Source organism: Vipera ursinii (assembly GCF_947247035.1).
Source record: "Vipera ursinii genome assembly, chromosome: W".
In the NCBI taxonomy this organism is placed as follows: domain Eukaryota; kingdom Metazoa; phylum Chordata; class Lepidosauria; order Squamata; family Viperidae; genus Vipera; species Vipera ursinii.
This window is the reverse complement of record NC_139522.1, coordinates 16,864,179-16,876,829: the sequence shown is the minus strand read 5'-3', so window position 1 is coordinate 16,876,829 and position 12,651 is coordinate 16,864,179. Positions and strand designations below refer to the sequence as shown.

Genomic DNA, 12,651 nt, shown 5'->3' with positions numbered 1-12,651 from the left:
ATAAATCCAGCTACACTGAAAAAAAACTTACATTGCTTATTTGAAATACATTTCATTTTAGAAACAAGCAACTAAATAGGTCTATACAAAAACTCTAAAATATTTTTTATATTAAAGAGTGTGTTAGAACAACTGAAATGAGATTAAATTTCGTTTACTGTTGATTTTGCTATAATGCTAGATATTCTGCAATCATGTGGCTGGATCACTCCATAACAAGCACACCCACCCACACTCACACAAACGTGCACACGTATATGCTCTCACACACATACAGAGCTGAAAAGAAATACACAGTGATCATTAATGCTCTGGGATTTAGTCTCACAGTCTTATTAGTACAAAGGAAACCAGACCCCACAATCTGAGGAGAAAATCCAGGATAGAAAAGCAAGCATACCTCATTAGCTCATATGAAATTATAAAAAAAATTCCACAATTCTCAGTCCTTTTGAAATGTATAAAAGTTGAAATTTATAAAAGTCAACAGTAAAACATGCAGGCCAAATTGGGCATCTGTTCTATTGTCTCCCCTAGGTTGGATGATCACTTTGCTGAGCAACCACGTTTAATACAAATTCACTTGGGGTCACAATGGTACCTTTTCTTAGGGGGCAGCACAATTCCAGGTTAAGACCAGGACAATGGCAGGCAGAAGACAAAGCAGTTAGTGGTGTTGCACTGAACTGTTCTTTTCTGCTAGGTGTCACAGAAAACTGTCCTCACCTTGGTCCCTATGATTTAAATGCTCACTCTTAAATAGAGCAGGAGGTGGAGGCAAATGAAGGACTGGGGGGACAGGGACTGGAAGATGATGTGGATGGTGTGAATGAAGATGCAGATGAGAATACGGATGGCCAATGGGGCGAGGAGGAAGTGTGTTTGCTGGATTTACACTGATTGCCGGGGCAAGTGAATTCGGTGTGTTCACAACAGAAGGTACAGTGGTGGCAGAAGATGTTGTGGCAAGTGAGATTTGGGCAGAAGGTGGCACGTTAACAGGACTAGTAACACGGAAGCACTTCTCCTTGTGTGCCTTAAGCATATTGGAGAAACGGAATCTCTGGCCACACACATCACATGGATATGGCTTCTCCCCTGTGTGAGTTCTGCGGTGTCTCTTCATGTTCGGGCGACTGGTGAAACTTTTGCCACAGATTTCACAAATAAAAGGCTTCTCTCCTGTTAAAAATTATAAAATGGCACCTTTAATCAAATTCCATTTTCATTAATATAATTTTGAATGCAAATCCTACATTCAAGAAATTGTCAGAGACTCATTTATGTTGCTGATCTACAATTTCCAGAATTGTCCATAGTTGGTCATTCTGGCTAAGGTTCATACTTTAGCTCAAAGATGTCTCAAGTTAGCACTCCAACACATTATCTTGGTTTATACTCAATAATCCTTAGTACTTCTCAACTTCTGGTCCTACATGTTATACCCTTCATCTTCCTCACCCTTTAATATGAAACTGAAGACATCCATACAATTTATTCCAATCCCTCCTTTGGTATATACTTTTAAATCATTTTCCCATTTTCAATCTCATTTGATATTACAACACCAATAACCCTCCCATTATTTTTATTCATTCTTTCATGTTTTCCTTTCTCTTTGGCACAAAGTCCTTTTATGCATAAAGTACATTCTCTACTGTATTTAAGTGTTTAACTATATTATGAATTCCCTCTCCCCGACAAGCTTTAATTCACTGTATATCCAACTCTTCAACCACATTGCCTGATAGTAGTTCATCAGGATTTCCTCATAGACTTCACCAGACCTGCTGGAAGTTGATACAGTGCATGCCCTTATGCCCTGGTCATTTCTAGCTCCAATGTTCCATTTTCTTAACCTCCCATTCCTTTTTTACTTCATTTGCCCTCCACTCCTTTATATCATACTCACACATCTCTATCAACACCTCTTCCTAAATCCCTTCAGTGCTTTTCCACTTCTTTCTGCATCTAGTACAACCCCTTTTGCATTTTGTTCTGTCTTAATATTGCCCTTCATACCTGAGGCTCTCTCATGCATTATGTCAAAAGCTTTCTTCTTCAGAAGACACTGTGCAATCCTTAAATTAATTCTCCTTTTGCTTTCCACTGTTGAAATTCAGATGACACAAGAACCTCCTTTGTTTATTTTAATTATACTGAAAACAGTATTATGTTTAGATTTTAAAGGAAAGGGCTTATGTGCTGATAAATTAAATCCATTAACTCTCCTATGAGCTACATATCACATCAGTTAAGTCTAGTATACAGAAAACAATAAAAATGTATCCTTACCAGTGTGGGTTTTCATGTGCTCATCAAAGTACTGTTTCATATTGAAATCTTTACCACACCACTGGCACATAAACTGTTTGTGTCCAATGTGGATGCTCATGTGGGAACGAAGTTGGTACTTGTACTGAAACCTTTCATCACAATTCTGCAACACATAATGAGGAACCAGTTATGATACAGTAGCAGTATATCAAACAGAATAGAGTTAACTTTATATAAATTTATCTGACAATGTATTTTACCACCAAAAACTTCACCACTAAATTTGGATCATACCAATACACAATAAAACAATTAGAATTTTAAAAAATTGCAATAGAATCCTATTCAGGATGAGTTGATTCTGGTAAAAGTATAGTTTCAAAGTGAGACAAATTTTAGGTAAATACAGGTAGTCCTTGATTTACGACAATTGAGCCCAAACTTTTTGTTGTTAAGTGAGATATTTGTTAAGTGAGTTTTGCCTCATTTTACGACCTTTCTTGCCTCAGTTTTTAAATGAATCACTGCAGTTGATTAGTAACCCGGTTCTTAAATGAATCTGGCTTCCCCATTGACTTTGCTTCTCAGAAGGTCACAAAAGGTGATCACATGACCTTGGGACACAGCAACGGTCATAAATATGAACCAATTGCCAAGCATCTGAATTTTGATCACATGATCATGAGGATGCTGCAAAGGTCATAACTGAAAAATGGTCATAAGTCACTTTTTTCAGTGCTGTTCTAACTTTCAACAGTCACTAAATGAACTTTTTTAGGTCAAGGACTATCTGTACTAGAAAATCCGTGAACCATTGGGTCATTGTTTCATAGCTATTTCCTTACCATATACCTCAATGCCTTCAACAATGGCAGAGCTTCTAATGCATGGGTGTCAAACTCGCCATGTCACGTGATGTGATGCGACCTTTTTTGCATTGCTGGAGCTAGGGTGGGTGCGGCCTCCATATGATGGAAACTGCCTGCAGGCCAGCAGTTTGACACCCCTGTTCTAATATACTTGAAAAGTTCTTAAAAATTCAGGCAGATATTCAGAGATGTATCTGCCTTGAAAATACCCCATGCTGCACTGTATAGACCAGACATGTCAAACTCGCGATGTCATGTGACGTCGTGCAACGTATTGGGACAGTTTTGCCATTGCCAGCAATGAGGTGGGCACACCTTCAGTATGATGAAACCGGCCCATGGGCCGAAAGTTTGACACCCCTGGTATAGACCATGAAACATCAAAAGCTGACTACACAAACTATTTTATGAAATTTTATATTATGTGATAAAAAGCCTTATCATACTTTTAAATGTCATAGAATATTTTATGAAATTTGCCAAATTTTGATTCCACATGAGTCATGGGTCCCAGATTTTGGATGCATTCTTTAAGTTAGCCCATTTGAGGTATCTTGGTCTAAAACATTTTTACCAAAGATACAGCTTTTTGCTCAGTTGAAGGTTACAGACGCAAGAGTTTTACTGGTATATAGATTTGTTTTACTATGTTAGAAGCAAGTGAATATGTATGCACATAAGGAAAAGATAAAAGGTAAAATGAAAACTGACTTAGAGTATTATTTTGTTCTATTTCCTTGAATGAATGGATAACCAAGAAATTATTTTGATTACAGGTTAAAACAGTGGATATATAAAGTCCACACACCCCTGTTAAAATGCTGGGAGTTGAAGTCCACAAGTCATAAAAGGGCCAAGTTTGAAGACCCCTGGCTTATATAGTTATGTGAGAAACAAAGTACACCCTCTTTGAGTTCTATGGCTTTACATAGCAGGACATAGTAAAAATCAACTGGTCCTTAGTAGTTCTTAAATGTATGTAAATACAACCTCTGATGAACAACAACACATGACATATTATACCATGTCATGATTTATTTTACATAAAGAAAGCCAAAATGGAGAAGCCATGTGTGAAAAGTTAAGTACACCCTTACTGCATCCATAGGTATTAAGAGGCTAAGTATCAGCCAGGTGCTGCTAATCAACTGCCCTTGATCAATTGATCATCAGCAAATGTGACTCCCCTTCATGGATTACTGCTTTGTCGTGGTGAAGGGGCTTGCGTAATTCAATGAAGCTATGAGCTATGCCGTGCAGGGCCACCCAAGACGGACAGGTCATAGCAGAGAGTTCTGACAAAACGTGATCCACTGGAGAAGGAAATGGCAACCCACTCCAGTATCTTTGCCATGAAAACCCCATGGACAGTACCAAAAGGCAAAAAGATATGATGCTGGAAGATGAGCCCCTCAGGTCGGAAGGCGTCCAATATGCTACTGGGAAAGAGCAGAGGGCTAGTACTAGTAGCGCCAGAAAGAATGAAGTGACTGGGCCAAAGCCAAATGGACGCTCAGCTGTGGATGTATCTGGTGGTGAAAGGAAAGTCCGATGCTGTAAAGATTTTTTCTCCATAGGAACCTGGAATGTAAGATCCATGAATCAAGGAAAGCTGGACATGGTCAAACAAGAGATGATAAGACTGAACATCGACATCTTAGGAATCAGCGAACTAAAATGGACAGGAATGGGTGAATTTAATTCAGATGACCATCAGGTATACTACTGCGGGCAAGAATCCCTCAGAAGAAATGGAGTAGCCTTCATAGTCAATTAAAGAGTAGGAAAAGCAATACTGGGATACAATCCTCAAAATGACAGAATGATCTCAGTTCGAATCCAAGGCAAACCATTCAATATCACAGTAGTCCAAGTCTATGCCCCAACCACCGGTCCTGAAGAGGATAAAATTGACCGATTCTACAAAGCCCTAAACCACCTTATAGAACTAACACCAAAAAATGATGTCCTTATCATCATGGGGAATTGGAATGATAAGTAGGAAGCCAAAAGATAACTGGAATAACAGGCAAGTTTGGCCTTGGAGTACAAAATGAAGCAGGGCACAGGCTGACAGAATTTTGTCAAGAGAATACGATGGTCATAGCAAACATTCTTTTTCAACAACCCAAAAGACGGCTCTACACATGGACATCACCAGACGGTCAACACAGAAATCAGATTGACTATGTGCTCTGCAGCCAAAGACGGAGAAGCTCTATACAGTCAGTAAAAACAAGACCAGGAGCTGACTGTGGCTCAGACCATGAGCTTCTCGTTGCAAAGTTTAGGCTTAAACTGAAGAAAGTAGGGAAAAGCACTAGGCCACTCAGCTATGAACTAAATCATATCACTGATGAATATACAGTAGAGGTGACAAATAGATTTAAGGAATTAGATCTGATAGAAAAAGTGCCTGAAGAACTATGGACAGAGGTTCGCAACATTGTATAAGAGGTAGCAACTAAAACCATCCCAAAGAAAAAGAAATGCAAGAAAGCAAAATGGTTGTCTGAGGGAGCTTTGCAAATAGCTGAGGAAAGGAGGGAAGCAAAAGGCAAAGGAGAAAAAGTCCTTATTATCATGGGGGATTGGAATGCTAAAGTAGGAAGCGAAAAGCAGGGGAAAAAAAGAAAGATACACCCAATTGAATGCAGATTTCCAGAAAATAGCTAGAAGAGATAAGAATGCCTTCTTAAATGAACAGTGCAAAGAAATAGAAGAAAACAATAGAATAGGGAGGACCAGACATCTTTTCAAGAAAATTGGAGATGAAGGGAACGTTTAATGCAAAAATGGGCATGATAAAGGACCAAAATGGCTGGGACCTAACAGAGGCAGAAAAGATTAAGAAGAGGTGGCAAAATTACACAGAAGAACTATACAAGAATGAGCTTAACGTCCCTGTTAATCACAATGAGGTGGTCACTGACCTCGAGCCAGACATCCTAGAATGTGAAGTGAAGTGGCCTTTAGAAAAGCTGAGCAACAACAAAGCTAGTGGAGGTGACAGTATTCCAGCTGAGCTATTCAAAATGTTAAAAGACGATGCAGTAAAAGTGCTACACTCAATTTGCCAGCAAATTTGGAAAACTCAACAGTGGCCACAGGATTGGAAAAGATCAGTTTACATTCCAATTCCAAAGAAAGGCAGTTGCAAACAATATTCAAACTATCACACCATTGCACTCATTTTACATGCTAGTAAAGTTATGCTTAAAATCCTACAAGCTAGACTCCAGCAGTATGTGGATCGAGAACTACCAGAAGTACAGGCAGGATTTCGAAGAGGCAGAGGAACTAGAGATCAAATTGCCAACATACGCTGGATCATGGAGAAAGCTAGAGAGTTCCAGAAAAACATCTACTTCTGCTTCATTGACTATGCTAAAGCCTTTGATTGTGTGGATCATAACAAACTGTGGCAAGTTCTTAAAGAGACGGGCGTACCAGACCATCTTATTTGTCTCTTGAGAAACCTATATGTGGGCCAAGAAGCAACAGTGAGAACTGGACAGGGAAGCACTGATTGGTTCAAAATTAGGAAAGGAGTCCGGCAAGGCTGTATACTGTTGCCCTGCCTATTGGGCTGTTTGATTATTGCTAAGCGCATGCCCAAGATGGCGGACGTGCTGGGCTGAGCTCCGTGCTGAGCTCCCAGTTTTTGGCGTCCGCGGTGGTCTTTCAGGGTCCGACGGGTCCACAGAGATGTTTTTTCTCTGTGTGAAGGTTTTAAGGGACGAATAACCTGAGAATGACCTGAGAAGAGAGATTACCGGCATTTTTATTGGAGTTGCAGCCCTCCCTTTCTAAGAGCTTCTAAGAGCTTCGGCGTTTTCCAGCTGAGAGCTTTGGCGTTTTTTCGGAGGTCCCGGTGGAGTTAGGAGGAGCCGCGGCTTGGAGGGCTCTGAGTAATCGATCTTCGGAGCCGATAGAGCCGCGGCCTAGAGTGGCCTCCGGAACTGCCGTTTGCCTGAGGAATGTCGTTTGTCTGCTGGTTGCTTGTGGAATGGAGGATGCCCGGCGTTGCTGTGGAGTGTCGGGCCGAGACTTGCTGTCGTCATGGGAGCATTATGTTGGCTTATGGTCTCTTCGCGGTCTGTTTTCGTGGTCATCTGAGACTGCTCTACGCCCGTTTTCGGCGGATGAGACCTATGGCTGGCGTTGGACTCTTGACTGCTGGCGCTGTGTGTTGCTGGCCGGACGACACGGGTTAGCTCATGACTTTTACGTTCTGGCCATCTGGACTTCAGTTGCCTGGGTTGGGTCCATCCATCTGTTGCTCAGCCTCTCTTACTCTCCCTGCTATGATAAGAACTATGCTCTCCAATTTAATTATTGTCATCTCCAGGCTGCTATGCCTAGGAACTGCTGCTCTTCTTCTCTCTCCCCCTATGAACCCGTGGGACTTAGAAGGTCTGTGTCGAGCCGCTGTGAGAGGGTGGCTCGGACGTACTATCACCTATACCAACCTATGCCATCTGCTGCCTCTCTAGAGGTGAGAGTTCTAGGGAGGTATGCCTTGTTTGGGTTGGTATTCCGTCCACCCCAAGATGGATTTGAGCCCTCCGTGAGAGGGAGGTGCCCAACATACTTTGGAAGCTACCTGAAAGGTACCCAGCTCAGTGGCAGGGAGCTGGTGGACTGGACATTTTCGACCTTCCTTTGTACATCTTCCTGATTGATCTACCTATGGGACTGCCTGACGGGACCTACTCAGAAAATGGTCCGTTTGTTCTACTCTAGCACAGACTTGTTTGCGCTCAGGGGTGCCCCCCCTTCCTGGGCGCGACCCACCTTTGTTCCCATTGCTCCTCTTGATGACGGGCCCAATTATTGGGACCCAGAGAGATGGTTGGGCAGAGACAGGAGCCTCTATCATAAATTTAATAAGAGGCCTCTAGTGCGCTTTTTAGCAAAAGTTTTTGTGGGGTTAGGGAGGGGGGTGGGTTTACAGGTTGGGTTGGAAACTGGGGGGGGTTCCATCAACCGCTACTCAGACCAGGCCTGAGATTGATCGCGCCGTGACGGGGCTTGGGTTGGGTGCCTACGGGGCCCCGGGGCGGGGTGTGGGATTGCCTATTCCCACGGCGGTAGGGAATGGCCGCAGGTGTATGAACAGAGGGCCGTATCAACATCTGGGAGCGCATCCCCGCTGTCTTCAAGCGGTGATGCGCTCCGACCCTCTGGTTCCGGCCTGGGGTACCAGGAGTGAGGGTGAGCAGCCATCTGAGCTCAGGCTGGTATATTTTAATGCCAGGTCCGTAACGAATAAGGCTCCTCTCATTCGTGAGTTGGTTGAGGAGGAGCATGCGGACCTGGCTTGCATTACGGACACCTGGTTGGGCCCAGAGGGCGGTGTCCCCCTGGTGGATCTTTGCCCATCAGGTTTCCGGGTGCTGCACCAGCCTCGGGCTCAGGGTAGGGGCGGTGGAGTGGCAGTAGTGGCGAGGGAGACCTTATGCCCGCGGGAGGCCACCATGGTCCAGATAGTCGGGTGTGAGTCCCTCCTCCTGAGATGTGGCCCTAGAGCTCAGTTGGGCTTGCTGCTACGCCTAGTCGCGTAGCAGCAGCCCTGCCTGAGCTTCTCGATATCCTCTCAGGGTTGGTGGTTGAGTTCCCCAAACTTATAGTTTTGGGTGACTTCAACCTACCATCCCTGGGGGGATCATCTGAGTTAGCTCGGGAGTTCATGGCTTCCATGACGGCCATGGACCTGATGCAGGTTATTCAGGGCCCAACTCATGGGGGTGGTAACACGCTCGATTTGGTTTTTCTATTCGGACGGTGGTTAGATGATCTCGGGGGGGGGGTTCCCCAATTATTACACCCCTGTCATGGACCGATCATCATCTCCTGCGGTTGGTCTTCCGTTTTGCCACTCCCCGCCGTGGGGTTGTTGAGCCATTAAGATGGTTCCGTCCTAGGCGCCTGATGGACCCTGAGCAGTTCCAGACGGCGCTGGGGCCCCCACCTGCCTCCTTTGCTCACAGCTCGGTCGATGCCCTAGTGGAAGCCTGGGAAAGGGCAGCCACAGAGGCACTCGACCAAGTTGTACCCATGCGGCCCTTGACCCGGCGCAGATCCCAATGGACTCCATGGTTCTCCATGGAGCTCCGGGAGATGAAGCGTCGGAGACGGGGCCTAGAGAGCTGTTGGAGATCCAGCCGATCCGAATCCAACCGGTTACGACTAAGGTAGTTTACGAGAACTTATCTCACGGCGATGAGGGTGGCGAGGTCTAACCACTTCGCCACTCTCATCACGTCCGCAGAAAATCGCTTAGGGTAACTCGCTCTCTCCTTAATCGGGAGGTGAGGGAGGACCCCTTGCAGGGTCGAGCCGAGGAGTTTAGTCAATTTCTGTCGGACAAAATCGCTCAGATCCGGACCGCTCTGGACTCCGACTGGGCAGAGTCTGACGATGAGGATACGGGCAGCCTTGTCGATTTAATCTGGGAAGAGTTCGACCCTGTGACTCCTGAAGAAGTGGACAAGATCATGGGGAAGCTGAGCTCCACCACGTGTTTGTTGGACCCGTGTCCCTCCTGGCTGACTTATGTGGCTCGGGATGGGACACGAGGCTGGCTCCAGGCAGTGATTACTGCTTCTTTGAGCGAGGGTAGCTTTCCCGCCGCCTTGAAGGAGGCGGTGGTGAGACCCCTCCTCAAGAAGCCTGCCTTGGACCCAGCAATATTAAACAACTTTCGTCCGGTCTCCAACCTTCGCTTTCTGGCGAAGGTTGTTGAGAGCGTGGTGGCGCAACAACTCCCTTTGTTCTTGGATGAAGCTGATTATCTAGACCCGTACCAATCGGGTTTCAGGCCCGGGTACAGCACGGAGACGGCATTGGTCGCACTGGTGAATGATCTCTGGCGGGCTCGGGACAGGGGTTGCTCCTCTGTCCTAGTCCTTTTAGACCTCTCAGCGGCTTTTGATACCATCGACCACGGTATCCTGCTGCGACGTCTCAGGGGGTTAGGAGTGGGAGGCACAGTTCTCCAGTGGTTCTCCTCCTACCTTCTGGGACGTTCGCAGTCGGTGTTGGCAGGAGGGCAGAGATCGACCTTGAGACCTCTCATTTGTGGAGTTCCTCAGGGATCGGTTCTCTCGCCTCTCCTGTTCAACATCTACATGAAGCCGCTGGGTGAGATCATTCGTGGCTTTGGAGTTGGGTATCATCAATATGCTGATGATACCCAGCTTTTTACCCACCACCCCAGTGATGCCCTCTCCGTGATGTCCCGCTGCCTGGAGGCGGTCCGGGTCTGGATGGGGAGGAACAAGCTTCGACTCAACCCTGACAAGACTGAGTGGCTGTTCGTGCCGGCATCCTGGGAAATTCCGATTATTCCATCTCTGGCCATGGGGGGTGAGCTATTACCCCCCGTAGATAGGGCTCGCAACTTGGGGGTCCTTCTAGATTCACAGCTCTCTTTGGAAGAGCATATTGGAGCTGTGACTAGGGGGGCCTTTGCCCAGGTTCGGCCCTATCTAGACCGGGATGCCTTGCGTACAGTCACTCATGCGCTCGTGACTTCTCGTCTAGACTACTGTAATGCTCTCTACATGGGGCTGCCTGTCGGGCCTCGGCAGCCCGACACACGAGGGGGGGCCCCTCCACCCCCCCGGCACACCCGGCTACCCTCCCTCCGAACCCACCTGGAGACGGCATGGCCCGGAGAGCTCGGAGGCCCGCGACGCTCCCCTCGCCGCTCCCGGACGCGCCGCGGCTCCTCCCGGCCCCGCCAAACTGCAGCACGGCCCGGCCTAGCGTCATGGCATTGGTAAAGTGCCTGATCTCGTGCCGCTGCAGGCACATACAACCTGGCCCCGTGCCAAGCTAAACCATCCCGCAACGTGAGGGTGTCGGGGTGCGCCCGCATCCAGTCGTCAGTCGCCAACGCTCCCCTACAGGCCCGCAGGAAATCGTCTGTCACGGTGCGGCCCTGCGCGTACGCCTCCAAGAAGTTAACGACCGCGGAGAGGGCTTGGGCCATCTGGGAGAAGGAGGCCTTTGCGGTCCGCTGGGCCCTGGGGACTTGGAGACACCTTCTGGAGGGGGCTAGCCAGGAGTTCGAGGTTTGGACGGACCATAAAAACCTGGAAGCCCTGCAAACACCCCGCCGACTGTCCCCGAAACACGTACGGTGGGCCCAATACTTCCAACGCTTCCGGTTTCGCCTCAAGTATGTGCCTGGGGGTAAGAATTTCCTGGCGGATGCCTTGTCTCGGCTACCGCAGTACGATTGCCGGAAGGAGGAGGTAGTGCGGGCACTGGTACCGCCGCCCCGCCCGGTGGAGGAGACGGAGCACAGGGCCAACACCGTGACAGACGATTTCCTGCGGGCCTGTAGGGGAGCGTTGGCGACTGACGACTGGATGCGGGCGCACCCCGACACCCTCGCGTTGCGGGATGGTTTAGCTTGGCACGGGGCCAGGTTGTATGTGCCTGCAGCGGCACGAGATCAGGCCCTTTACCAATGCCATGACGCTAGGCAGGCAGGTCATTACGGGTTCGTGAAAACCCTGCATCTGGCCCGCCGCCAGTTCTGGTGGCCAACCATGAGACGGGACATTGAAAGCTACGTGCAAAGGTGCCGCATCTGCGCAACCACTAAGCCCTCCACCAAGAAACCGGCAGGCCTCCTGCAACAGGTGGCCGACCCCGTACGACCTTGGCAGGACATCGCGATGGACTTTGTGGTTGAGCTACCGGAAAGCAGGGGATATAACGCATTGTGGACAGTTATAGACCTGTTCTCAAAACAGGCCCACTTCATCCCCTGTAAGGGATTGCCCTCGGCCCGTCGACTAGCCTGGCTGTTTGTTCAACATATCTATCGTCTCCACGGGGTGCCACGACGTATCATCTCCGACCGTGGGGTACAGTTTACGGCCCGGTTCTGGAGGGAGTTCGTGCGTTATATTGGAGCGACACAAGGTCTGAGCTCGGCGTACCACCCAAGCACGAACGGAGCCGCAGAACGCGCGAACGCGGCGGTGGAGCGATACCTGCGCTGTTATGTGTCGTACCAACAGTCCGAATGGGTGGACTTGATATCCTTCGCGGAAGTTGCCTACAACAATGCAGTGCATAGCAGCACTGGGTTCTCCCCCTTTAAAGTGGTATCCGGTTACGAGTTCGTTCCTATCGCGGGGTGCGATCAGGGGGCCCCGGCATCCTGCACACCTGGGGCGTGGATGCACCGATTGGAGGAGGTGTGGGGGGTGGCTAAGAAGGCGTTAGAGCAAGCAGCAGTCATATAAAGAGCAGGCGGACAGGAAAAGACGGCCGTTTGCACCCCCCAAAGTGGGTGATCTCGTCTACCTCTCTACAAAATACCTGCGGCTGCAGGTGCCATGTAGAAAGCTAGGACCCAAGTACCTCGGACCCTTCCGAGTTATACAGGTAGTCAACCCCGTCACCGTCAGACTCCGGCTACCTCCTCTACTTGGAAAGATACACCCCGTTTTCCACAGCAGCCTGCTGAAGCCCGCTACGA

At 47.9% G+C, this 12,651-nt stretch overlaps 1 protein-coding gene across 1 annotated transcript in view; it reads right to left on the bottom strand.

Moving 5' to 3' along the window:
* Positions 1–706: 706 nt before the first annotated feature.
* LOC310648244 (zinc finger protein 652-like) overlaps positions 707–12,651 on the bottom strand; it is a gene marked incomplete at its 3' end in the record, with an annotated part of 99,739 nt that continues 87,794 nt past the window's right edge. The window contains exons 5-6 of the mRNA XM_083375990.1: positions 2,296–2,440; positions 707–1,182 (exon numbers count right to left, since the gene is read on the bottom strand). Of these exons, the coding sequence (XP_083232116.1) occupies positions 707–1,182; positions 2,296–2,440 (621 nt within the window). The remainder of the gene's footprint in view (positions 1,183–2,295; positions 2,441–12,651) is intronic.